The sequence below is a fragment of the Salvia hispanica genome, chromosome 2, assembly GCF_023119035.1.
Source record: "Salvia hispanica cultivar TCC Black 2014 chromosome 2, UniMelb_Shisp_WGS_1.0, whole genome shotgun sequence".
Classification (NCBI taxonomy): domain Eukaryota; kingdom Viridiplantae; phylum Streptophyta; class Magnoliopsida; order Lamiales; family Lamiaceae; genus Salvia; species Salvia hispanica.
The window spans coordinates 29,725,536-29,752,467 of NC_062966.1; the positions used below are offsets into that span (position 1 = coordinate 29,725,536).

General features: G+C 37.9%; 5 protein-coding genes across 13 annotated transcripts; 2 read left to right on the forward strand and 3 right to left on the reverse strand.

The window, feature by feature from the left end:
* The first annotated feature begins 6,171 nt into the window (after positions 1–6,171).
* On the forward strand, positions 6,172–12,857 carry LOC125208373 (L-type lectin-domain containing receptor kinase S.1-like). 8 transcript variants are annotated; one of them, XM_048107972.1, is made up of 7 exons: positions 6,172–8,167; positions 8,840–9,348; positions 9,465–9,720; positions 9,809–10,081; positions 10,232–10,448; positions 11,556–12,158; positions 12,595–12,857. In XM_048107972.1, exons 1-2 carry the CDS (start codon positions 6,188–6,190, stop codon positions 8,909–8,911), a joined length of 2,052 nt encoding a protein of 683 aa, XP_047963929.1. In that variant the 5' UTR covers positions 6,172–6,187; the 3' UTR covers positions 8,912–9,348; positions 9,465–9,720; positions 9,809–10,081; positions 10,232–10,448; positions 11,556–12,158; positions 12,595–12,857. The 8 variants fall into 8 exon arrangements, with proteins under 8 accessions (XP_047963929.1, XP_047963932.1, XP_047963935.1 ...); XM_048107975.1 differs by lacking the exon at positions 12,595–12,857 and having other exon boundaries at positions 8,840–9,204; positions 9,291–9,348; positions 11,556–12,098; XM_048107978.1 differs by lacking the exon at positions 11,556–12,158 and having other exon boundaries at positions 12,571–12,857.
* Positions 9,439–10,416, reverse strand: LOC125206764 (ferric reduction oxidase 8, mitochondrial-like). The gene is made up of 3 exons (XM_048105990.1): positions 10,201–10,416; positions 9,787–10,114; positions 9,439–9,707 (listed from the first exon to the last, which is right to left on the reverse strand). The coding sequence occupies exons 1-3, from the start codon at positions 10,414–10,416 to the stop codon at positions 9,439–9,441; spliced, it is 813 nt and encodes a 270-aa protein (XP_047961947.1).
* Positions 10,504–11,335, reverse strand: LOC125208374 (ferric reduction oxidase 8, mitochondrial-like). 2 transcript variants are annotated; one of them, XM_048107980.1, is made up of 3 exons: positions 10,960–11,335; positions 10,787–10,880; positions 10,504–10,630 (listed from the first exon to the last, which is right to left on the reverse strand). In XM_048107980.1, exons 1-3 carry the CDS (start codon positions 11,111–11,113, stop codon positions 10,549–10,551), a joined length of 330 nt encoding a protein of 109 aa, XP_047963937.1. In that variant the 5' UTR covers positions 11,114–11,335; the 3' UTR covers positions 10,504–10,548. The 2 variants fall into 2 exon arrangements, with proteins under 2 accessions (XP_047963937.1, XP_047963938.1); XM_048107981.1 differs by having other exon boundaries at positions 10,550–10,708.
* A 9,843-nt stretch (positions 12,858–22,700) lies between the features above and the next one.
* Positions 22,701–23,276, forward strand: LOC125203970 (60S ribosomal protein L27a-3-like). The gene has a single exon (XM_048102502.1). It carries the CDS (start codon positions 22,748–22,750, stop codon positions 23,186–23,188), a length of 441 nt encoding a protein of 146 aa, XP_047958459.1. The 5' UTR covers positions 22,701–22,747; the 3' UTR covers positions 23,189–23,276.
* Positions 23,277–25,193: 1,917 nt separating this feature from the next.
* Positions 25,194–26,722, reverse strand: LOC125206766. Its single transcript, XM_048105991.1, has 2 exons — positions 26,012–26,722; positions 25,194–25,766 (listed from the first exon to the last, which is right to left on the reverse strand). The coding sequence occupies exons 1-2, from the start codon at positions 26,720–26,722 to the stop codon at positions 25,194–25,196; spliced, it is 1,284 nt and encodes a 427-aa protein (XP_047961948.1).
* Between the last annotated feature and the right edge of the window lie 210 nt (positions 26,723–26,932).

Sequence of the window (26,932 nt, forward strand, 5' to 3'; positions counted from 1 at the left end):
TGGAAAACACCCGGTCGGGTTTTCCTCCTGGAGAACTCCTCGAATTTCAGCTTCGGCTCGTTTCAACCTGTTTTCATCACAAAACTACGACAAACCCATCAACTCACCTAATTAGTGTATATGCGGTGAAAAAAACTTGTATTTAACATCTTAAACCATCAAAAGCACTCTTTAATCACCCATAAAACAAGCCTAAAATATGAGTTTGTCACATTTTTTGTTGTTGTTGTTTTCGTACCTCCTTCTTTCGTCTGAGGGCCGCTCGTGTTGCAGATCAGCTCCATGCAGTTTGAGTTAGGATTTCCTTCCATTCGAGCCGGACTAGTACCCATTTGTGCATCCTTATTGAGACTGGTGCGTGTAGCGGTGGCGAGGCTGCTTACCAAGGGAGGGGAGTTGGAGTCGAAATCATCAATTACTCCTCCGAATTTCGGTCGACCATCAGAGCTGTTGTTCTGGTATTGCTTCCTTGGAGGCTGCAGCGGCTGTGATGCATCTAGCTCCCTAGATGACTTTGCGCAGAAGATTTCTAGACAAGGAGATGAGGTTGGATGATTCTCTGTTCCACTTTCCAAAAAAGGACCTAAGGTAGGTTAACTCTTATAAAGAACATTTGTATTCTTGCCTTGTTCTTTCAAAAAGGTACCAATTGCAGCAGAATCTTCAGAGACTTGTTTGTCTCCCTCTGCAGGAGATATGGGCTCTGTCGTGTTGCTTGCAGTAGCAACGGTCAAGGAATCACTTGACTCCCTTGTTCCTATGACATCAGACGCCGACTTCTGATTCGAATATTCCAGCGAGATCGCGCAGGGTCCCGCCGGAACTTCCGTGACATTTTTTGAAGGTGTTTCTTCCCCCATCAAAACATCTACCTTTTCTCTATCCATTCCATTTTCAAGGTTCGAATCATCCTCAAGGCAATCCTCAAAGGCTCAAGGAAATCCTCAAAGGCTTCTTCCTCTACGTCTTTCTTTCCGGCCGGTTCTTGAATGTCTTGTTTTGGTTCAATTCTGCTATTCCGCTTTTCGACCCCTCCTTTCTTACGGGCGTCTCTCCTAGATGTTGAGCCACCTACCTACGGAGTGATTTGGGAATCAGAGATCAGACCGTAGGTACGTCTTTGTCGAATGGCTCTGGTCTTCAGGATTGTTGCCATAATTTTCCGGTTTTTCGCCGGCAGTTTCGACGTGGAACTTGCGAGAAACCGGGGCGAGAGTGACCTTCCCATTTTCATTCTGGCAGCATGTTTTCGTAGCAGACCTTTCCGGGACACGACCTTAGGGGAGGGAGAGGTGAGGGAGAGGTGAGGGAGAGGGAAGGGGGGGTTCCGAGAGAGCAAGCGGGGACGAAGGGGGCTTATCCCCCCTGTTCCTCCATGATGTTACCAAGATTCCGATGAAGACTTCTAGCTGGCGGTAAGGAGCAGCGTCGGAGGGGAAGGAGGAGGGTTTCAAAAGGTTTGCTTGTTGGTCATGTAAACCCATATATAAGAGTTATGCTTCAAATAAGCTTTTAAGATAAGACAATTACAATGATGATATATCGACTGAAATGTTCCTATTTTGAAGCTATTATCTAACAGAGATCGTACAATGAAAGTCTGTAGGTCATTTGGATTGAAATGGTTTGCTTATTGGCTAAGTAAACCCAAATATAAAGATTTAAGCTTTAAATGAACATCTACGAGACAACAAAGATTAATATGCTCTATGAACAAAAGGATCTTGTCTTTGAAGCCATTTCATTACAGACATCACACAATGTATGCGTGGTTGAAATTTTCATTCGAAAGGTTTGCTTGTTGGCCAAGTAAATCCATATATTAGAGTTATGCTTCAAATATGCTTTTAAGATAAGACAATTACAATGATGATATATCGACCGAAATGTTCCTATTTTGAAGCTATTATCTAACAGAGTGTTGGGGTTTGTATACTAAAAGATGCTTCGAGCGTGCATGCCTTTGTACAGTCAGCTCATGCACGTATACCCACTTGTTTACTAATTATGAGAATAAATAATATAATATAATGGTTTATTATTGAAATATAATAAACAAGTCTAAGGCTTCTTACTAAGAAGGTTAAAGTAGGGGAATACGATGGCTTCCATGTGTTCACCAGTAGGGGACTTGACCGGATCTAGTAAGAAGAAAAACGTATTCACAACCTAGATAGGCTTTGGCTACCTATTGGTATGGTTGCGGTGTTTGTGATAATTCTCTCTTACCTAAGAAGAGATTAGTAACACCGGTGTGGTAAAACATTGAAAGGATCTAATGCGAAATATATTCTTTATTGCTATCTACTGTAAGAATATATTTCAGAAAGTTTAATATTTTCTAGTCTATGAAATTAATATCAATATTGTTTATTTAATCAAACGCCACTTTGAGTTATGAATATGGGAGAGTTTGTACGTAACTCAAACATGACATCTTGGGTGGTAGTAATTGAATAACATGAATATATTGGAATATTATTTCATAGCATTCGCGTGCCCAAGTGTGGTATGATTAAATCCCTAAGGGGTGATCCCCAAAGATGTGTTTGAAAAAGGAATTAATTATTCAGAAATCTGCGCAGTTGGAATTTATTCCACGAATAATAAATAAAGTTTCAAACTAGAAAACTCTTTGGAGAATTAATTTAATTCAAGTCACATAGCAGACAAATAATTAAATTGATGGATTAAGATAATCTTAAACGCGGGAAATATTGTAAAATAAAATAGACTCAAGTTATTTGTAATTTGGTGATTTAGATGGGAGTGCAATATTATTCTTTAGTGGAACAAAATAATATTCCATTGATAATATATTAAATCATGGGTGATTAGATTTAATTAGATATTTATCTAATGGGTGAGCCCAACATCTATTTCATTCCATGGATCCTCATTCTAGCCCAATAAGTCTTTTATAAATAGTGGTGAGATGTGGAAACCCTACTACACAATTGACACAATTCACAACTCAAAACCCTAACCCTAGCCGCCGATAACTCAGTCTCTCTCTCTCCCTTTTGCCTCGATTTTTGAGCCAATAGAATAAGGAGATATAGGGTTTTGGTTTAGCTTTGTCTTGTTCATTCTAATCCATAGAATTGAATCGAGATAGATTGTTTTGTGTGGTGTTCTTCCTAGATCTCACCAAATCTATTGTTGATTGTTCGAGATCCGCCCACACGGATGAATAATCAAAGACAAGGGAATAGATTGGAAGATTCGTGATCGATAAACCAAGGATCTCCGGGTGGTGCAGCTAGCAACGTCGATCCTTTGATGGATCAAGAGATAACAATAAAGATCTACATCAAGTTAGCATGTATATGTGTTTATTTGATGTGTTTAACTATAAATCTATGTTATTTGCATGAAATTGGAATCGAATGCATAATCACCTAAATAGATCCGTTAAGGGCATGTTTGTTTTCCGTGTCTTCCGCTGCGGTAGTCCCAACAATTGGTATCAGAGCCAATTTTTAGGCTCTGATTATGTATTTGATAAATTGAAATTTTCGAAAATATTAGTGTAAAAACTTGGGTTTTTCATAAATCATGCAATTACATGTTATATGTTTATAATATGTGTTGGATCTATGTTTTTCTTGATTTTATTTTCGGATCTATGATATGAAGTTCTAGATCGATGATTGAATATTGAGATTATTGGATTTAAATCCTAAGATCTACAAAATATTCTAGATCTATGATGAACAACATTAGATCTATATATTCTAAGTAATATGTACTAAATTATATGTTTGATGATTACATAACTAGTTCAATAATTGTCCTTTGTTGAAAAACTTGTTTAAACCGAGGGAGATGCGAGAACTAATCTCTTGGGTGGTTTTTGCTTATAAAGTTGATACTTTAATTCTTCCAAATTCTACAATAAAGAGTTTTTTTTTTTTTTTTTGAATGATGTTCATAATGAATAAGTTGCGAATAGCGATCAATGGAAATATTTTCTCCCACTTGAAAGAAATGAACACTGAAAAATAAATTAAGTTATTTTTTTACTGTGCAGGGAGACTAAAAAGGATAAATGCACAACAATGGGATGGTATTCTTCTTGCTGAAACTATCGTCTGTAAAATTTGAAAATAGATTATTACCCTATATTAACTTGATTTTCCGATATATTTTTAGGAAAAACTCGTGGAGCTTCACAACTTGGAACACGTGTCTGACCTTAACATTGGCAGAAATAAATGTGGTAAGTGATGAATGTGGGTGACCCCACCACATTGGTATTCTTCGGCATCGTTTGGTTCACACTAATTGAGCATCAATTTTTTCCTTTGTGGATGTGGTTGACTATATACCAGGTAGTGGATTGGCAATAATGTCCCTGACATTTTTTACAATTTCCAACGACTACCCCAATCACATATAGACGCGCAAAAGGCAGCCACGCCTCCTTCTCGTCGCTTGATCGAACGAGAGGCAGCCTTCTCGTATTGCCGGACGTGGAGAAGCAGCTTCGTCAGCTTCAGTGGCGATGCCGCCACAGATCTGCTACCGGTCAACAAATCCTGCACCGTCCTCGGCGTCGGTGCAATCTCCGTCGCGAGGAAGACGCCTCTCAGATCGTGCAACAACCTCCCCTTCCTGCTCTTTTCCTGGCTTCCTAATTTCCGGTGCGACGATCGTGTGCAATAAATTTATAAAGATTTTCTGGAGGACCTCTTTGAAGCTGTAATTGCAAGACTTCCCATAGCAACATTTTTCTTCTTCCGTTCAGTTTGCCAAAAATGGAGTTCATTGCTAACCTCTCACGTGTAGTAGTAGGGATGGCGATGAATGGTTGCTCCGCCAGCTCAGAGTATAAGATACTTTGGTTGGTTGTGAGGAGGATTACGAAGTGTTTGATTCTAAAAAGAACTCGTGGATTAGAGAGTGTTACAGTAGCTTTACATTCCATACCAGATCTAAAAATTTTGAATTAGAGAAAGTATGTTGAAGTGTACTTACAAAATGACAACACTTTGGGAATGGGGGAAATAAAAAATTCATTGGTCAATTTGGTAATCTTGCACGCAAATCTGCTTCCACTATAGTGGAGCAGATATGCAAAATTAAGTGGGAAGCATTAATTATTTCTGCCAAAAGTCAAAAGGAATAGTGCGGGCCCTTGGTCATATCGAGGGCCATGTATAATCATCTACGGAACATCGAACCGCATTAATTGCACTTATTTGATTCCATTTGTGGCCAATTAAGAGTCACCGAACGAGCCCTTAAGAGCATCCCCAACGCGGGTGGGCTGGGCCGCAACTCGCGAGTCCCGGCCCTGGTGAGGCGTTACACGGAGGAGAGGCATGGCCTGGGACGGTCCCGGGGCCACAGTTGCGTCTCTGGGCCGCTCCAGCGGTCCGTCCCGGCCCGGCGTTAGCGATGCTCGTGCCGCATCGGCTGAGTCCCGGCTCGGCGTTAGTTGTGTTCAGGCCGGGCTACAAGTCCCCTCGAATTTTTATTTTTAATTTTGTTTGCCTATACACTTGTTTTCTTCCATTCTACCACTCTTCCACTCAAACTCATATTCATTCCTATTGTATTTCAATAATTCCAGTTTCTATGGATTGGTTTAACAGCAACCAACGACAGATGGATGATTACGTTAACGCTAACAACTGGCAATTGCCGCTAGTTTTAGGAATTGTAATAGTTGTGGCTCAAGTTGGGACCTGCGGTGTTAAAGGAGTTGTGGTCTGAAATTCAAATTTAGGGGAATGGTGACGTGGAGGGGACTTGAAACCTGGATTTGGGATGGAGTTGAGGATGTGTTAGACCGAAGTGGCATAGAAGGAAGAAATCAAAAGCTTAAAAAGGAGTAACTAATATAGGCATGCAAGATAAAATGTGATTTCTGTTGACATAGTCACAAAATATATTCACATGTTTCCACATGACGTTAAATAATTTCGAATGATGGCTAGAGTTTGACTAGTAAATACAATCGTCTTCACAAATTGATGGCTATACGTTGTTTAGTTTAGTTTTCAAATTATACAATATATTTTGATTTTAATCAAGAATCATTAATAACTTGTTGCCAAAAATGAGAAAATCCCATTCCCAAAAATATTAATCGAAATGATTAGAAATGCATGTGAATTAGAATTTGGTAGGCTGGACTTTAAATAAAGTCAAAAATGAGAAACTCCCATTCCCAAAAATAATGTTTCTTCTTCTCCTTGCAGCAGTATACCTGCTGCCTCCATCCTCATGCCTCGACTTCATCTTCAACTCCTTCCCTGCCTCCGCCGCCACCAATTTCACCTTCGTAAACCACGCCCGCATCGACCCTCCCGTCATCCGCTTCACCAACGACTCCGAGGACTACTCAATCGGCCGCGCCTTCCTCCCTTTCACAATCCCTTTCCGTCCTCTCAATTCCACCAGCACCAACCTCACCACCTCCTTCTCCACCCAATTCGTCTTCTCTATTTTGCCCCAAATCGCTGACAGCCCCGGCTTCGGCCTCGCCTTCGTCCTCTCCAACACCACCACCCCTCCCCGCGTCGTCAACGGCCAGTACTTCGGCGTCTTCTCCTCGCCTCCCCGCACCGTCGCGCCGCTCGTCGCCGTCGAATTCGACACCGGCCGGAACACGGAGTTCAACGAGGACAACGGGAACCACGTCGGCGTCGATTTGAACAGCGTTTTGTCCGAGACTACGCGATTGGCTGGGTATTACGATTCTGCCTCCCAATTTGTGGAGCTTGATATGAGAAATGGGCAGAATATTCACGCTTGGATTGAATTTGACGGACCGGGAAATGAAATCAATGTCACAATTGCGCCAGTTGGAATTCCCCGCCCGGCTAGGGTTTTGCTCAATTACAAGAGTTCCGCGATTTCGGATTACATCGCGCCGGAGATGTTTGTAGGGTTTTCGGCTTCGAAAACGGAGTGGGTTGAGGTGCAGAGGCTGTTAGCTTGGAGTTTTAGTGATGAAGGAATCGCTAGGGATATCAACACCACCGGTTTGCCGGTTTTCCGGCCAGTTAACTTGGGGGGATCTTCGCTGTCTAAAGGGGCAGTTGCCGGGATCGCGGTGGGGTGTGTGGCAGCGGTGGTGGCTGCAGCATTGTTGGTTTCTTGGATTTGGTGGAAGAAGAGGGGAAATTTGGATGAAGAAGATGAAATTGAGGATTGGGAGATGGAGTATTGGCCCCATAAGTATTCTTACGAGGAGCTCAGTGTGGCTACCAAGCAGTTTTCGAGCAAGGAACTCCTCGGATCGGGTGGTTTTGGGAAGGTTTACAAAGCTACATTGGGTGGAGACAACATGGAGATGGCAGTGAAGTGTGTGAACCATGACTCGAAGCAGGGGTTGAGGGAGTTCATGGCTGAGATATCAAGCATCGGGAGGCTGCAGCACAAGAATCTAGTGCAGTTGAAGGGGTGGTGTAGAAAGGGGAATGAGCTAATGCTTGTGTATGACTTCATGCCTAATGGAAGCCTCAATAATTGGATCTTTGACAAGCCGAAGAAGTTGTTGAGTTGGGAGGGGAGGAAGAGGGTTCTTGCAGATGTTGCCGAAGGTTTAAGCTACCTTCATCATGGTTGGGATCAGGTGGTGGTTCACAGAGACATTAAGTCGAGCAACGTGTTGCTAGACAATGATCTGCGTGGGAGGCTAAGCGATTTTGGATTAGCGAAGCTGTACACTCATGGTCAGGTGCCTAGCACGACACGGGTTGTGGGGACGTTGGGGTACTTGGCACCCGAGGTGGTGACATTGGCTTCCCCGACTGCAGCTAGTGATGTTTATAGCTTTGGTATTGTGGTCTTGGAGGTGGCGTGTGGGCGGAAGCCCATTGAGACGAGGGTGGAGGACGAGGATCAGGAGGTGTTGATAGAATGGGTAAGGCATAAATATGTCGAAGGGAGGATCTTGGAGGTGGCAGACGTGAGGATTAAGGGAGAGTATGAGGTGGGGGAGATGGAGGCTGTGTTGAAGCTGGGTTTGTCGTGTTGTCACCCTGATCCTAACCGGAGGCCTACTATGAAGGAAGTGACAGCGATTTTGTTGGGTGAACGCGTGGAAATGGAGCCAAGGGATATGCTGTCGGGATTGACTCCGGTGCAGAGCATCATTGATAGAGATGAAGATGGAAATGAGCAAGAAAAAGGGTTCCTGGCTCAAGATGAGGTGTGAAGCTCTATGTTTATTTTGCATCTTGTATTTGATATGTATATGTAGTTTTGTTGTGGTTTTTGGAGTGTGACTTGAATATATGTGGTTCTTGCCATTGTTGTTGTATCATATAGATAGAATTTTTCCAATTATGAACTATTAAGTGCTTTGCTACATTTCCTTATAGACTATCTTATTGCACTCTTATTAGTGTTATTATAGACTATAGTGTTACAATATATGGCCTCAAATTTAATTTTTGCAGTTATTGTGCAAACTAAAGTGTAAAACTGAGTGAATGAAAGCTGAAGTTTGCCCTCTTTCCCTTAGCATTCCTCTGTGAGTCCCGGGGTTGTCTGCAAGCTACGGCAACAGATTCTTTCATCCCTTGAGGGCCACAGACGAAAACTCCTATATCTGATCCACCAGTTTCTCTAGCGAATGTTGAGATTAAATCTGTTAAATCATGAATGAGTTAGGCCGTGTGCGGTGCAGGATCACGGTGTTCCATTAATTTCTGCAGTGAAATAGACAAATTAGTATGTTACCTTGAAATATTGGTCTTCCTCCAAAATGAATATCATGTTCATCAAGATCTATGCTAGCTTCAAGTGAGCTCTGTTTCACAGCTTTGGTTTGCTTATCGGAGAATAACTGTAGCTTGTTCATTACCCTCTTCCACCGTAGGGTGATGGCCGTTATAGCCGCGAATATGATTGCCATGGCAAAGGAGCAAACAAGCAGGAGATCAGTTTGTGAGGAGGGATTCTTCTGAATTGCTGCCGGTGTTATAACAAAATGGTTGAAAACAACAAGAGAGACGAGAAACATGACTGACGAAACGGCTGTGACAGCAGCCATCCATGCTAATCTTTCAGGTCCATGAACTGCATAAGTGGTGCCTGCAGTGCTAAAAGTCGTTGTTTGTGCTTCAGGAACGTCGTTGAGCACGTCTCTTAGTGTCGTTCCAATTTGGTTTTCCCTAGTGACGAATACACTGAGTTTTGTGTGAAATTGTTTGATATCTAACAGCAGAGGGAGTATTGGATCCAGTAAGCATAAATCTTGTGACTTCTTTATAGTGTATATGAGATGTATTCTATCTGGATATGCATTTCTGCCACTGCTCGTGCTACAGCTTAATTCGCGAAGGATGCTGAGAAACGGTGTCACCCCAATCCCTCCAGCAACCAAGAGTAAGTTATTGTACCTGAATATCATAAATATGGAGATGAATTTGAGAATGAGCAATTTAATCCTATGCTAAGTTGATCCTGGATTGCATTTTACCTTAACAACTCCATGGATGCAGGCCCGTATGGACCTTCGACTGCAACTGGGATGCATCCCCTTTGATCATCTTCCAAATCTTGTTCTTCAGCATGAGTGATCTTGCTGTGGAGGGAACTAGTCCATTGCCCCTCGCTCTTTACGATAACTGAGATGCTGTGCTCGTCTACGCTTGAGCTAGAAGTTATGCTGAACGGATGCCATTGCAGCTTGGAAATGCTCGGTATATTGAGGAAGACGACACTGGTTGGTGCATATTTCAACCCTGCAGCAATCAGGTATGGATTTTATAAGTAGTTTCTTGAAATTTCAAAAATGACGAAGGTGAAGTGATGATTGCTAACTTGGATCCTTTGGCAATGTGAGTTCTATTGCTTTGCAGGGAAACACTCGAGCAGAGAGAATGCACGTCTCTGGCCTTGACTGCACTACACGGAGGAGCTTATCCAAGGCGAAGAGGAAGACTCCGGGGAACACTGTGTAGAAGTGGCGGTCTCCACCGTGGAAGAGGAAGAATAGAATGAAGACTACATAGAGATGATGAGTGTAGTAAAAAACTTGAAACCATTTTCTTCTAATCTGTGGAAGTGCTGTGAGAGCCATTACAAAAGCCGTGGCTAGAGCAATTTCTCCAGCAAGGTATATACGCCCTTTCTTCTGCCACTTCCACATCTGTTTGATCGATTTATAACTGTCAACTGTCGCATGCAATGTGAGAAAAAGTTTTAGTTTGAACAATGTTTGTGATCGTTAATTACCTCTTCTTGGATTCTGTGTTTGATTCCCCAGACGAAGAGGGTGCCTCCGCCATGTAAAGTGGCGAAGAGTATCATTGCAGAACCGAGCCAGACATGGTACCTGATCGAAGCCTCAAATTGGATACCAAGAAACCGGAATATGGACATTCCTCGTAGCACGGGAAGAAGCAGCAGAGCGAGGCAGGCTTCTGATAACAAGCCACAGCGCGTCGCCATTCTGAAGAGCTTATATTGCCATCTGAAACCAGGTAATGATGATTTTACAAGCCAGCTTCTTTATTTTGAAAAAAATTGAATGCTTACGGGCTAAGTTTGAACGATTTGAGTGGCGTCATCTTCTTGAGGTCATTAGAGATACGAACATAGAAAGTCCAGATGATGAGCATGATGAATAGAGACGAGGTTAGAATCTGTGCTCCTGATAAAATACCTATGTATCGATTCACCAAAAGTGGATTAGAGAGAGCAGTGAGTGGAGTTTTCCTTCCTAGTCTGCATCAAATTGTCACTATATATTTAGCTGTAGAAATATTATTGAAATAGGAAAGGTTGAATGTTGCTGGTGAGTTGTGGGAGTTCTATATACCTATTTCCTGGTTCGCCTCGTTTCAGTTCCAAGTAGATGAACCCGATTATAGACAGAACGATTAGAGGAAATGTAAAGACAACAAAATCAAGACCTGTGCAATTTGATCATACAAAAACATACTTAGGCTCTACCTGTACAGAAACACCTTGAAAAAATAGTAGTAAATGTACCGTTATAGCCAAACGCTGTGGTTGATGCTTTTGCCTCCATGCCCTTCCATATCCTCGTCCAGAACTCAGTTGGCTTGAGAACCCATAGCGACACCCAACCAGCAAATATGAATATCAGCAGCAGCTTGAGTATTAGAAGAGACAACCTAGTCATTTTTTGGGTTTTTAATAACTGAAGGCTTGGTTCAACCTTATATAGTTCTTGTGTAAGAAATGCTAGTTGCTAGAATCCCCACCACCATTTCAAGAGAGAGATAGGCATTGCTGCACAATGGAGACAGCACCATATATGTGATTGGATATTTGTGATAATTTCCCTTAGTTTCATCTCAAATATTATGCCAATTTGGACTGTGGTTTTATGTTCAAAGACTGGAGATAATGGACCATGGCGACTGGAAACACTGTTCTGTTTCACACCGTGACGCAAGCATGACGATATATATAATATTGCTTCTTTTTATGAAGTTTGATATACATATATAGATCAATTGATGTATAGAAAGACCTCTCAATCGGATTGCTTTTGAGATCATTGGTCCAACATTCTTGTAGTGGAAATGGTCCAACCTACCCACTAATCTCTTTTCCTGTAGGAAGATTTTGACAAGCACCTATCTTCTTCTACATACATGCACATCTGCTGGAGACCAAATCGCATCCATTAGATCAAAAAATGGATGGATCAAGTTTTGATATAGCACTTTTAGATTTTGAAAACACGGGGGTCTTTTTTAGATCATACAAGGGTTGGGGTAAACACAATCATTTTATCAACAGCAATCCGTTGATAGAGGCTATTGCCAACATATTTCCAAGAGCTACTTGTGGTAAAATTCAATTTTTGTAGTTATTATTATTATTTTTATATCTAATTACTTAGTACATGAAATATGTGTGTTTCATATGATTCTTCAAGTAGTGGAATAGTAGATAATTGAGTGTGGAAGTCGCCTAAAAGATTGTTGATGATGACTTAAATCTATAAGAAATTCCATGTGAAGAGAGAGAAGAAAGAAGTTGAAAAGCTTTGTTACACATGCAAGAAGTGGTCTACTTGTGCCTTTTGGAGTGAACTTCTTTATGCAAATTGCTTCTTGAGTAAAATCTCCAGCTATCATATATAGGAGTATAATGAATTTTGATGTTGGGTGGTTATGCCAAGTATAATGCGTTTGTGCATTGACGAATCAGTCCAGGTACTCGATTTCACTTTTTAATATCTCACCATTGGTTCCCCCACATCTACTCAATTGAAATTCTTAAGTTTTTGTTTAGTTTACCAATTATTAACTACAACTAAATATCCTACTATTAGGCAAGACTATTAACTTTTGATTAGTTAATAATCGAACACTGTGAGAGTCTTTCCATAGTTAGGATAATTTTTAGTGATAAATGATTATTATAATAACTTTTTTACAGTGAACATTATTAGAATATCTACTGCTATAAATTATACTATAGCAAATTGTTGATTGGATCTACGTCACATCACCAATTGTCTATTTTATCTTAAATTTGTATTTTTACTATGAAAGATGCAATGATATCAAAAATGATTATTTTCAATCAAACTTTTAAGACTACTGTTGCATTCATCGTCGAAAGAAATTCGTGTGGATATCTTGCAAGATCGAATTCCGAAGAGAGTTATGATTGATAAATGAAGACTGCATGCAGTCGAGCAACATCAGCCGATCATCACGAAGCGGGATCAGTTGGTTTGCGCATGATCAGTTGGGGTTGGCGTGAAGCCCAACTTTTTTCCCATTTAAGATATAGTACTACCTTGGTATGATTCGATTCATATCATATCTTATCATCCTCCACACTGTAAATATGTATATTTTGACACCAAAAATATATGTTCAAGAATTTATACTTTGTCTAGATTAGAATTTGAACACATTTTGACACATTTAGATTAGAATTTTGTAGTATTACTAATTTATCTCAACCATAAACAACATTAGCAAAAGTGGTCGAGATGAAATCATTAATTTGAACCGCACGGCTAATTTAAATTGCTCAAACTAAAATAATTATAAGATAATTTATGAAAATAGTTTTTTAAGTGATATAACCATAATAACATTGTAAAGAGATACTCCCTCCGTTCCCGATTAAGAGTTAAATTTTTCTATTTCGGTCCGTCCCCGATTAAGAGTCACACTTAATTTTTACCATAAATAGTAAGTAGGTCACACATTCCACTAACTCAATTCACTCACATTTTATTATAAAACCAATATAAAAAAATGGATCACACACTCCACTAGCTTTTTCAACCAACTTTTCTTTACATTTCTTAAAACTCAGTGTCCGGTCAAAGTGTGACTCTTAATTGGGGACGGAGGAGTATTAGTTACAATACAGTAACAATTTCCCGTAAAAATTAGATTGGTTACAATCTAAATATCTAATCGAAGTCATAGTGATACACGAAATTATTCGATCCTAATATATTGTTAATAGATCTAATAATATTTCCATGATAATTCGATGGGTTACAATCTAAATAAAGTCAAGTGTGAGAGACGACCATGATATTAAAAAGTATTGTTGACCCTTATAACTTATTGCATTACATTACTTATTTAATAAGCTTTTTCTAGCGGCAAAGGTCGAAACGTATCATTCTTAGTGATTCAAGAAAATGTAAAAGAAGCCATCTTTCCAATAATGGTTGCTAAAAATAAAGTGAAATAGTGATGAAAACATACATGTGTGGCTACTATCAAAAGAAGAAGCCAAAAGATTCTTACATTATTGACATTGTGTTTGTAAGATTTTTGTGGACTCCAATATTGAAAATGTAAAAGAAGCCATCTTTCCAATCATGGTTGCTAAAAAATAAAGTGAAATAGTGATGAAAACATACATTATCGTTTTTCTCTCAATTACATCTAGCTCTATCTCTCCCTTTTATAATAATGCCTAAGATTTTTGAGAAGTTCATAATTGACATTGTTCTTTTATGTTTGGCAGAAGTTTTGTATCTTTATTCCTGAAATGGGTTGGAAGCAATTTCATCTTTTTCGATCAGACATTTATGTCATTATTGAGAAATGCAAGGTTTAGTTCATATACATCTCTATGAAATGAATTGGCTCCCCATCATATTTGCCTAGACATGGATAATATTAAGTGCAACACGATATTCCAAATGGATATCATTTAGATAGATAAATAATTTATTGTATAATTATATTCGATATTTATTCTCTTTTTATCATGGGGCTTTAGTTTACAAAATCCCTTCTGCACTGTGCAAATTCGGGGGCTTCAGCCAAGCCTAAGTCTGATGACTCGATGACTTGGAATCTCAATCTTTGTTCAATGAGTATGTCGTTGTTAATGGTGAATCCAGAAATTTTGATTCGATTGCAAAGACTAAGAGCACTAAAATTTGACCATTCATGTTCATCTATTTCATTAATTGTGAATATTTTATATCGATAATTTGTGAATTATGAATACCTTATATAGTCGTAAGTTGTGAATGTCTTGTATAAATATAAATATCACAACTACTTATTAGAGTAATAATTAAATTATTCCTGACACAAAACAAAAAATATTTTAGCAAAGTTTCAACTTAAAAGAAAATAACAACTACACAAAAGATAAATATTTGGAAGTTTTATATATATAGAAATATAATAACTAACATAAATTATTTGGCAAAGATTTGATTTATTTTTTAAAATATTCATTTATATAATTATCATACAATCACAAATAAAAACAGAATTAAATAGAAAAGAAAAAAATGAGAAGTAATAGAAAATTACAAATGAACTGAGGTTGGGAGTTAAACTTGATTCTCTAGTTAAACATTACATGTACGTTGTCATTCCACCACTAAGGCTTTTAGTTAGAATTGAGTGTTAGCATTCGCGTCATGCATGGACTAAATAATTTTCGGCTAACGAATATAAATCATAAAAAAAAATCATTATATATACTTTATAAAAAAAAAAAAGAAATTCGATCCTCTAATCATAATCCAAAAAACAATTAATCTTCTTTGAGAAGTCACCCTTTCATTAGACCAATTTTTTTCCAAATAATATCACTTTTTTTTTGTCCAATTAAAGACTTTCCAGCCAAAAAGGATACTATGGTAATTTCTGGAAAGTTTCATAACAGCCCCATTATATACGTATAGATTTGTCTCAATATATATTTAACGAATTAGGAGAAATATTTGGTGGTACAATTATACACTCTGTTCTAACATTGGATCCACTACTATTTGGTGGTGTTAAAGTTATTTAACAATCGAGATAAATGCATTGCTATTAATATGCTAGGAGCAACTACCATGGGGTAATATTCGTATCTAGCACTCCAAACAAAGGAACTTACTTTGGGTGTATATCTCTACCCTCTAGGGTTGCACAAGGACAATAGAAATAAAGGAACTTATTGAGGGTAAGGGTGAAATTATTGGTTACTAAATTGTTACATTACCAGCAAACCAAACACATGAAATATATTCCCATAATAAGTACCAAACGACTGTCCATGAAAAATGAATTGCAAATTGGAGTTCTCCCTTTTCTCAAGAAAACAAGTATGCCAATTCAAACACATCCTTATATATTACTCTTTTTGTCCCATAATAGAAGACACGCTTTGGTAATGGCACAGGATCTTAAGAAATACTCCATCTGTCCCATTAAAAATGAAACGTTTTCCTTTTTTGGTTGTCCCATTAAAAATGAAACGTTTCCTAAAATGGAAACAACTCTATCTCTACTTTTTCATCTCTCTTACTTTACTCTCTCTACATTTACTCACAAAACAACACTACATAAAATCTCGTGCCGATTCCCAAATATTTCATTTTAAGTGGACGGATGGAGTATTATTTTGTGTGTTAAACTGAGAGAGAAAATAATATATTTATATTAGGGGAGTGATCAATTGCTAACTCATCATTTAATTGCTAACTATAACTAATTTAAGACCATAGGATTTTAGAAAACGTGTGGTCTACAATTTGCCACGTGTAATTTTCGTTTTTATTAATAAAATCAAAAAAGATAAAAAAAAAAAAAACTCCAAATTAGAGTTTTGGATGAAAATGTCAATATAGTGTTTCGAAAATATCAACACAATGCTTTGAGAATGTCAACACAATGCTTTAAGAATGTTAACTCATTGCTTATATTGATATTCTACATGTATTATATTGACATATTTTATATATTATGTTGACATTTCTTGCTTGTACGAAAAAATTTAAAAAATTCAAATTTTTTTTCAAATTTTGACGTCGGAACATATGCATGTAGGATATCGTTGGAATCCTTATGAAATTATCTTTAAATTGGTATATGTTATATAAATTTAAAGTTTTGGGATTTCTTTTAAAAATTAGTTACAACTAAACATGTAGTTAATTGACATTAATACCCCTATTGATAATTTTTGGAATTAATCATGTGGTCTTATTGACGTTTCTCGTTGATCGTATTGACATTTATGGATTAACGATCTAAGCCCTTAATTTGAATATCAAATGGTTATTATTTAGTTGTAGTTAGCAATTAAGTTATGAGTTAGCAATATAACATTCCCCATTTATATTAATGTGAGAGAGAACTTTAAAAAAATATATATATATATATATATATACATATTTTATGGAACAAACTAAAAAATAAAGCGTGAATTCTAGTATGAGATGAAGGAGGAGTGCTAGCATTGTCCAAAATCTCACTAATTTCACCTCCAAGGTCGTCCCTCAATCTCAATACCTCTTCGATTTCACGCTCTCAATCGGTCCCCCATTCTTAATCTTCGTTCTGCCTAAATACCTCCTCCCCTCTACTAATAACTTGCCGCATCTGACAAATAAATGGTGGGCAAGGAAAGTCAACAAGGCAGAGTTAAAAAAAAAATAAAAAAAATAAAAAAAATACTAATCACCATATTGAGGGGTGTGATTCTGACCGTGATAGGTGCCGACGCGAATGGAGGCGAGCTCGAAGAGTTTGAAGAGCAACAGTAAGGGTCCGTTTGGTACACGGAATTGAATTGAATTGAATTGGAATTGGAATTGGAATTGGAATTCTATGGAATTGAATTGGAAGGAATCGAATTGGAATTGAATTGGAATTCAATTCCAAATCCTTTGTTTGGAAAAATGAAATAATTGATATGGAATTGAATTTAAAAAATTGAATGTGAGTGTGTGTATGTGCAATGTGTGTGTGAATGTGTGTGTTGTGTACTGTGTGTGAGTGTGTGTGTGTTGTGTGTGTGAATGTGTGTGCTATGTGATGTGTGTGTGTGTTTGAGGATGTGTGTAGTGTGTGTGTAAGAATGTGTGTTGTGTGTGTGTGCGCGCGTGTGTTTGAATCGTGCTGTGTGTGTGTGTGTGAATATGTGTGTTGTGTGTGTTTTTGTTGTGTGTGCAGTGTGTGTAGTGTGTGTGTGTGTGTGATTGTGTGTGTGCAATGTATGTAAGAATTATGCATTGTGTGTGTAATTTAATAAATATTTGGAATTCCACTACTTTGGTTATAGAATTCAAATTGTGGAATTGGAAGATTTGAAATTATATACTGAAAGGGAGCAAACCATATCCCACATCAGAGAATGAACAAGACTTGCAAGTGTATAAATGGGCTACCCCTATTCCATTAGTATGAGGCCTTTTGGGGAGTACCCCAAGAGCAAAACCGTGAGGGCTTTGCCCAAAGCGGATAATATCATACTAATGTGGAGTTCGGTTGTGCACCACCGAGACCCAACAGTGGTATCAGAGCCCTGGTTCAGGGCTGGGCCTCTGTGGCTCGGGGTTCGGTGGTTGCGCTTGCAAGTTCTCCGATGTGACAAGCTCGACCAAGACCTATGGTGACCTGTAACATGGGGTAGGCATGTGGTCTCTCGGAGAATGAACAAGACTTGCAAGTGTATAAATGTGCTACCCCTACTCCATTAGTATGAGGCCTTTTGGGGAGTACCTCAAGAGCAAAACCGTGAGGGCTTTGTCCAAAGCGGACAATATCATACTAATGTGGAGTTCGGGTGTGCACCACCGAGACCCAACATATACAATTCCAAATCCAAAAAATTTTATGATACCAAACACTAGATTTGGAATTGAAGGCTTTAATTCCAATTCCACACCTCCAGTTCCGTGTACCAAACGCAGCCTAAATGAAAATGGAGGAGAATGGGAAGAATGAAGAAATGAATGCGCTGCTGGACCTAGAGGGTTATTACCGTATTTGTAATGACTTAACTATTCTTGAATAACGATTATAAAATTCTATTGCACATTTTTAGGCAATATTTAAGCATTTTAGAGGCGGGTCAACCTCCTTAACTTAGGCCTCTCAGTTTTATTAATTATCGAACCAAACATAAGAAAAGTCATAATTCACCCTCTAATTGCTCCTAAATACCAATTCAAACCCACCTCAAATGATTACGTCCACATAGGTGATTTGCGCTATTCACCTCAAATGAAACTTAAAAAGAGAAATCATCTTCAATTTCCTCAAATTTGAGGTTATTTAGTACTCCCTTCGTCTCAAGTAAGTTAAGTCGTATTCCTTTTGGATGTCCTGATTAAGTGAAGTTATTTTCTTTTTTGATAAAAAGCAAAATATTTAATCACTCTTACTTTATTCTATCACTTATGTTACTCTCTTTTGATCTCTCATACTTTATTCCCCTTTCATACTCTCAATACATTTTCTTAATCTCTTAATCTCTATGTCCAAAAGTTTTGCTCCAATTTAGTTGGGAGTAAAGGGCTAGCATTAAAGAAGGATTAAGTTGTTCATTGTGGTCCTGTTCATTACCGGACTTTATCTCGTTTCTTTGTTTGATTATTGTTCCCCCTTCGACGAGAGTTGTTTTGCTTTGGAACATGTAATAGAGTACCATAGTTAATTTCTTATGTTTTTTTTATACAAAAGAAATGCTCAAGCTAAAGGTGCAGCGAGCAAAAAGTCGTTAACAAACCAACGAACATGAAACAACAAAAGACACAACCAAAACCTATGCAAAATCCCAAGCTACCTACCACTTAAAAAAAAAACACCAAGCTAAGCAAAGAAACACTACAAGCCAGCAACGGCCCAACCCCGGGTCATCCCTCAAGAAAAAGCCATACCACAGGCCCAACCAACAACAAGACACCAACAACAAAAAAGTGGCACCAGAGGAAAATAGAAAAAGAGAATAAAACGGCAAAACCACAAAAGAGTATAGCAGAACTCAAATGCCTTCGGACATCTACTTCATCCAGCATCTTACATCATTTAAGTTGTGTAGGGAAATCTAGAGCACCAATCCCTCACCCATGTGCCATTTATGTATTTGCACTATAGTATGATTAATTCATTGAGTTTAAACTGGTGTGCTTTTTTATTTATAGTTGTAAAGGAGAAACGAGATTGATTGTACGTTGATCTAAAAGAGAAACATCCACTTCATATACTACATTATTATTGATATAATTTTAAATAAGTTACATTATTGAAAATTTAATACAATACGTTACAAAATGAAATAGACACTTTTGAGCTATGTTCAGATAAAAACCTCTACAATTACGTATTCATGATTTCATTTTTTTATCACTTTTTATGTTATTTATTCATAATAAATTTGTAGATATATTATATGAAATTCTAAATTTTAGTTTTAAAACTCTCCTCTCATTGAACACATATGTATTCTTTAATTTATTAATTTATTGTGTATATTTAAATTTATTCAGCTATGTAACTATATTGCTCCCTCCGTCTATCATTTAGAGTCATATATTTGATTCGATACGGATTTTACGAAATTTATTGACTTTGTGAAGAAAAATAGTAAAATAAGTTAGTAGAATATGACCTCACTTTTATACGTTGAATGTGAGTGTAATATTTACTTGAATGGTGGGGTTCACTTATCTAAAATGTAAAAAAAAATAAAAATGAAATATTAAATCGTTGACATCATTAAATGGCAAAATAAGACATTTTTTCACGTACAGAGGGAGTATATAATAGTAGTAAATTTTATTTAAAAGCTCTAATTTTTTTAAAATATATTTTTAATACATTTGTTTATCATATTTATAGCAGGTGAAAATAAATTATTACATATAATTCTTAGATGCTAATAAAATACTCCCTTCGCCTTAATGACACACTTTCCTTTTTAGTTTGTACCAACCAAGATGACACGTTTCTATGTTTGGTAACTTTCTCTCTCCAATTAATACATATAACCACTTACACCCGACTCTTTATCTCTCCAATTAATCATATTAACCAACAACTCTGAAAATCCCGTGCCGACTAAGAAATGTGTCATCTTAGCCGGGACGGAAAGAGTAGTTGTTATGGCGACACCGTTTTTCTTTTGCGACATTATCGATTCTTTTGACGCTAACATCACTTTTAATTATAGCCCAAATACGTATATGTAGTTTCTTTTGATCATCTTTTAATTATTTTCTCATTGTCTGAAAGGTTCGAAAGAGAGACTCTAACTCGATGTGTGTGTAAGCTCCAACTGGCTAGGAGGGTACCTAGATCTAGTTGTGTTGTTATTTATAGCCTGTGTCTATCTTCCCTATCAAAAACCTTAACTCACTTCTACTGGCTAGTATAGCAGAGTAAATGATCAATCCCATAGAGATGGATGTACTGAAATGTGAAAGGAAAAAAGTAAAAAGGAACAGAAGTGGTCCCAGAATCAGGCTGAGATGTTGTCTTCTTCACCAAGCAACGAAAAATGACCAAAAAATCAAACCTCCATGGATGAATGCTCGGAATCAAACGCAAAAAATTCAGATCAAACCAAAACCCAAAACACTAAATCTAGATCTAGACGAGAAATTAAACTATGCAACTAAATTAGGCAGAAATAAATCAGCAGACGTGCACACAGATCAACATGCAAGGTGGCGGAAAACTCAGATCTATGCATTTTTAGAAGAAACGCCCGATTAAAACTTTGAGAAACTTGAATAAACAGATCTAACTTAACTAGGCATATTTGAGCTAGAAAACAACAGTAAACAACGTGAAATCACTAGATCTATCTAACTAGGCAAACGAAAGTCAAGATGGAACACACATAAACCACAAAAACTTCATTTCATTCAAGATTATCAAACCAAAAGATTTTCAAACTAAGCAGCTACTAGAATCCAAGTCAAATGCAAGTAAAAACAAGTACTTAAACTAAGAAAGCATAATATAAAGCAATTAAAGATTGTCTCGGGGTGGTGAAACTTCCGGAACTACAGCGACAAACTAGCTTAAACGGACGGTAGACTCCTTCTCCCGACAGGTGGCCGGAAGCTTAAGTGAAAGCTAGCTAACTAAGTTATCTAAGAGAGTGCAGTAAAGATAATCTAGAAAATGGTCTAAGCATGGACATGTTTCTTCAATGTTGATCTTCTATTTATTGAACGGCCTATCCAATTCCTAGGGTTGTTCCTTCTCTTGAAATGATGATTCTGCCCCTTCTAGATAGATGATCATTTATAGCAATCCACTCATTCTCATCCTCAAGCTTCATGGTGTGCGTTATGATCAGTATAGCACCATTTTTGCGTTCCTTTCACCTGAATTTCTTCCGACCCTTTCCTCCTGACATCCTGCACACTTTAGCAACTATTTTTACAGATATTATCCATTTAAGCATGTTATCCTGACATGTAACCAAGGCCTAGAACGAGATTTGTTATTGTCCATCTGTCTCGGGCCCCTATTGCTTATGTCACGGGCTTCTGACGAAAACGGTACCAAAAAATGCTTCATAAATATAAACAATAATTTGACCCTTCCAACATTATCATTTTGGCTTGTCCACTAATAATCACAGTATTATATAAGAGCATTAGTTAGATGGCCTATCTTCTGAGGCCATCATAGGCCCGGAGATTGGCCGCCATTGCGGAGAATGGGTTGATGAAAGGCCCTCGCTCGCCTCCCCCAAATGGTCGCTGGGTCGGCCATGGCCGATGGAAAGGGGCCATGATCGGCCCATCATTGTGGCGATATGGCCGATTATCGGAATTTATAATATTCTTTTAATATTTTTTAAACCCTCAATATATACCTCCATACCCCATTATTTACATTCATCCCTTCATTTTCACCTTATATTTATAATTTATTTTGGTTTTGAATTTATTTTTTAACTATTTTATCTTATTTTATTTTATACCAACAATTAAAAATATAATATAGAAATAATGCTTAATGTGAAAATGAGATAATTATGTGATAGACCATTCCATTACAGGAAAATAGGCCATGGAATAAAATACTGACATGGTAGGAAGAAATATAGATATGCTCCTGAGATAGGTTATTCATCGTGAATGCTCTAACTTTTTATAGAAACTATGCAATCATGAATTTGTTTGAATCACAATAAAATTAGATTTAATTGATTGTATTCTTATAAAATATAATTTAAACCTAGAGCTTACATAAAATTTAAAATGTCGAATTATTTTGGGGGAGAAACAGTAGTCTCCATAGCTAATTTGATACTATATCGTAATAAAAAAAATAATTTAAAATGAGACGGTTGCATAAAATTTAGAGTGTTTTGAGTTATTTTATAGAAGAAACATTGGTCTCCACATAGCTAATTTAAAATAATATTAAAATTAAAACACATCACTCAGTTATAAATATTTTTTATTTTTTTGGAAATGGGCTTCTTAAATTTGTATGGGGCCACGGCCCTATTTGTGTGCGATAAATGCCGAAACCCTAACCCCCAATTCAATTGTGCCGCCATGACCACCAGATTGAAGAAGAACCGCAAGAAGCGCGGCCATGTGAGCGCTGGCCATGGTAGAATCGGCAAGCACAGGAAGCATCCCGGAGGTCGCGGAAACGCGGGAGGAATGCATCACCACCGCATCCTCTTCGACAAATACCATCCTGGCTACTTCGGCAAGGTTGGTATGCGCTACTTCCATCGCCTGCGCAACAAGTTCCACTGCCCCACCGTCAACATCGACCGCCTCTGGTCGCTGGTGCCGCAAGAGCTCAAGGACAAGGCGTCCAAGGACAACGCGCCTCTCATCGACGTCACGCAGTTCGGCTACTTCAAGGTCCTCGGCAAGGGATTGCTTCCGGAGGGGAAGCCGGTCCTTCTCAAGGCCAAGCTCGTCTCCAAGAACGCCGAGAAGAAGATCAAGGAAGCTGGCGGCGCCGTCGTGCTCACTGCTTGAACTAGGGTTTTGTTTTTTAATTTTGCTTTTGAATGAATTTTGAGATATTTCAGACTTCTGCTATGAATGAGCTGATATTTTTCACTTCGATGCTGATTAGAATAACATGATGCCATGCTTGAAATTTGTTAAGTCGATTTCATAAAATATGTATTTGATTTGTGGTTTGATTTACAAAGATTGAAACTTGGATGAACCCTTACTATCTCTTCACTATAAATCCTTGGATGCAGTTAATTATTGTTTATTGTGTTTATGACATGTTTACATGTTTAATTTTTTTCAACACCAGCCAACCAGCCTTGTTAGAAGCATGGTATTGAGAATTTTAAGGTCCTTTGCATTTCTCAAATAGATTTAGTGTATGGATATTTAGTGTATTAACTAGATAGATTTAGTGTATGGATATTTAGTGTATTAAGTTTGAGAGAATAGAGTAATTGGATATTTAGTGTTTTAAATTAAAAAAGTAAGAGGGAGAAAAAGATAAAGGGAAAAGAGTAGAAAATGAATAGAGCAGAGAGAATAAAAATAAGAGAAAGTAAATGGATATTTAGTGTGTTAAGTAGATAGATATAATTATATAAAACTAAGAGTGAGAAAAAAGTTGAGTGTGTTAAGTAGATAGATATAATTATACTCCCTCCGTCCCAACCTAAGCGACTCGTATTCCTTTTTGGGTGTCCCAACATACATGACTCATTTCTATTTTTAGTAAAAATTAGGGATTTTAAACATGATTTAGATTAAGTTTAATTAATGCCCTTATTACAATTAGCATTAAAATAATGTATTCAACACTCCAATTCCAAAATCACTTTCTTTTTACGCCTCTCTCTCTTCCCACTCAATCTCTCTTTTCTCTCTAGCCGACTCTTGCAAAAAAAAAACCCTAGATCTAGCATTTCCCTTTCAAATTCTCATCAATGGCTTCCGACGAATCTGCTGGTAGTGACGAACCTAACCCATCCGACGACGGGTGGTTTAACCCTCGACGCCCCCTCACTCGCCCTATCTTGTCATATGTCCCTGGATGCTATAAATCTGCTGCCGGTGGCGGTGGCGGTGGCGGTGGCGGTAAAGAATCTCTCACGGTGGTGCAAGGAAAAAGAAAAGCAAGAATTTTCCCCCCTCCCCCTCCCGCCCCCTCGTTGCGCCGATCGAATATTCCGACAGAGAAGCTCCATGTCCTGATGCCAAACCCACTGCAAAGAAGCCAAGGAGCGATGGTCTCTCCGAATGCGTGACACTGCAGGATTTCAAAGATCGGTTCCAAGTAATATTGGATCAGGATGCTGCCGCTGCAACTGCCAATGCCGAAGCAGACACCGAATCTAATATGGATTCACCTGAGCCTCTTCCTGCTTGGATGATGACTGGTGAAACTTGGGAGGCTTGCAAGGTAGAGGCTGAACGATAGATGAAGGAGGAAGGGATTTTTGGTTTCCACAGCCCTGATTATGATGAGTTGAATTCCTCTAAGGAGATTGAGAAAGTGTAATATTGGTGAGATATTTCATCTATTATGGTTCATCTCAACTTGGCTATTGTTAATTATTTTTAGTTTGTGGCAAATTTGTGTTAGTGTTTACTGAATAATTTGTTGAATCTATGTGTATTGTTGGTGACTTGTGAATTGGATGCTGATTCTATGTGAAAGGTTGGTGAGTGTGATATTTTGTTGGTTGTGAATTGTTGGTGATTTTGAATTCTTGGTGTCAGTAAATTGATGTTAAAGCCATGTGAATTGTTGAAGGATTTTGAATCTATGTGAACTGTGTGTGTGGCTGTAATGCATAAACACATTCCTTCATTTTGCATCAAAAGCTTTCTTTACATTAGTTTTTTTTTTCAAAAGATACACATGCTACTATAGCACTTTTACAAAAGATTGACATGTTGCTACAACAAGCTTACACAAATCACATGTTGCTACAACATCTCTACAAAATATTTCTGCTCAAAAGATTCACATTTTACCAAAATATTTCTGGCCAAAAGATTCTCATATTCCCAAAAGATGCACTGATGTTGCTCCTTGCACATTAGGTTCCAATCCCAAATCTTGCACAATCCTTTCAATTCCTTCATTATACCCTTGTGCTTCCAAATAAGCAATGCAAGCAACAACTAGCTCCATTGGAACTTCTAAGTTTTGAGGTAGTTGGTCCAACCTTCTAAGAGCACCTTTTCCCATACGGGGAATCTTGTACTTGTTGTGCCCATTGAACTTCATGATCTCAATCATGCATCCCTGTAGAGACATAAAAACATTGTCCAAGGTTATAGGACATAGGTCATGAAATGATTTGTCCACGGCATTCAATAGATCATCCAATGTATTGCATGCAGTTTGCACTTGAAGTGATTGTATTGCTCGAAACCACCCTAAGTCATTCACATTAGTATCGGGTGAGTTAGGGGGTTGTTGCACTAGCTTTATATTGAATCCATTCTGATTTGCAGCAGCAATAAAATCCAAATAATCACCCTTAATGTGTGGCTTTGCATTATCTTGTTGTATGAAGATTTGCTTACTTGCTCCCTCCGGCCATTTTGACATGATGGCTGGAATAATCTGTGTTGGCATTCAAGTATTGCATTAATTGCATTGAATGCATTCAACTTTCATCAGAAATTGAATGTATAACTTGAATGCATACATGAAAACCATGCATCAAATAAATCTGAACTGTAATCACTTCATTCAATGCATGCAACAAAACATTGGCAGTTTGTGTTTCAGTGATGCACTAAATGAATTGTTATCACTGTAATGCATTAAAATACTGCAGGTATTAAATGCTTATTAGAAGACTATACCTTGTTTATTATACAGTCCTTTGTCACCTCCTTTGCGATGCTTTCGATTGGTTTAGTTTCTATTGTTCCAGCCCTCCTGTTTTTGCTACTCCTCTTTGCTGGAACCCTCTCTATGAAAGGAAATATACCTATCTTACCATCAAACAAAACCTCCCCATTTCTTCCAAATAATGGTCTTGTAACAGCGCACATAAACATGATTTTCGATATAAACTTCTTATTTTGGCATGATCTATGTGGCTCATCCTCTCCCGGTGCTAAATAGAACCTGTGCATACCTTTCGTGATGTAGAACCACTTTTCATCTATGTGGATTGTGTTGTGCATATCTTTGAACTTGATTGTCTTCAAAATCCTATCTAATTCTAAGGCCTCTAATGTGAATCTCATCCTCAACAATTTGTTGGGGCCTGTTAAATCAGGCCTAATAGCTGATGTATGAGATCTAATAAGGCCTGATTTCACCCATCTTCCTACTGTGCTCTTAGTGCAGCTTAATCCAACAGCCAATGTTCTGATACTTCCTCTTTTAGTGTAGTGCAAACTTTTAAGTAAAGTAAGATCAAGATGAACACGTTTGCTACATGGTCTATCCTTCCTACGATTAATTACCTGCATTGTTTTTCCTTCAGCTGCCTGTTTTTTAGCTTCTCTCCAATACCTTGTGCAGGTTGAAGCTGATATGTTAAACTTCTCCCGAGCTTCCTTCATCGTGCCTCGCGGTGGCTTACCGTTTGTGCATCTTTCTATGATGAATTGCACAACCTTTTGTTGATGCTCTGAGGAAAAGTTTATGGATGACTGCATTTTGAGTTTTGTGTTGTTGAATGTAAAATCTAGTCAATCAATGTATATATAGGGAACTAATGGCGCTACTTTTTGGTGACTTTTGAATGAAAATTTTGTATGGCGGCTTGAAAA

Excerpts from the sequence above, each read along its gene's own strand:
- LOC125208373 (XM_048107972.1), top strand. The coding sequence starts at position 6,188 with ATGTTTCTTCTTCTCCTTGCAGCAGTATACCTGCTGCCTCCATCCTCA. Across the intron at positions 8,168-8,839 it reads GGTTCCTGGCTCAAGATGAG|GGTGATGGCCGTTATAGCCG; the intron begins GTGTGAAGCTCT and ends CTTCCACCGTAG.
- LOC125206764 (XM_048105990.1), bottom strand. The coding sequence starts at position 10,416 with ATGGCGACGCGCTGTGGCTTGTTATCAGAAGCCTGCCTCGCTCTGCTG. Across the intron at positions 10,115-10,200 it reads AACACAGAATCCAAGAAGAG|ATGTGGAAGTGGCAGAAGAA; the intron begins GTAATTAACGAT and ends TCGATCAAACAG. Across the intron at positions 9,708-9,786 it reads CACATTGCCAAAGGATCCAA|GGTTGAAATATGCACCAACC; the intron begins GTTAGCAATCAT and ends TGATTGCTGCAG.
- LOC125208374 (XM_048107980.1), bottom strand. The coding sequence starts at position 11,113 with ATGACTAGGTTGTCTCTTCTAATACTCAAGCTGCTGCTGATATTCATA. Across the intron at positions 10,881-10,959 it reads CACAGCGTTTGGCTATAACG|GTCTTGATTTTGTTGTCTTT; the intron begins GTACATTTACTA and ends CAAATTGCACAG. Across the intron at positions 10,631-10,786 it reads CGAGGCGAACCAGGAAATAG|GTATTTTATCAGGAGCACAG; the intron begins GTATATAGAACT and ends ATCGATACATAG.
- LOC125203970 (XM_048102502.1), top strand. The coding sequence starts at position 22,748 with ATGACCACCAGATTGAAGAAGAACCGCAAGAAGCGCGGCCATGTGAGC.
- LOC125206766 (XM_048105991.1), bottom strand. The coding sequence starts at position 26,722 with ATGAAGGAAGCTCGGGAGAAGTTTAACATATCAGCTTCAACCTGCACA. Across the intron at positions 25,767-26,011 it reads AGGACTGTATAATAAACAAG|ATTATTCCAGCCATCATGTC; the intron begins GTATAGTCTTCT and ends ATGCCAACACAG.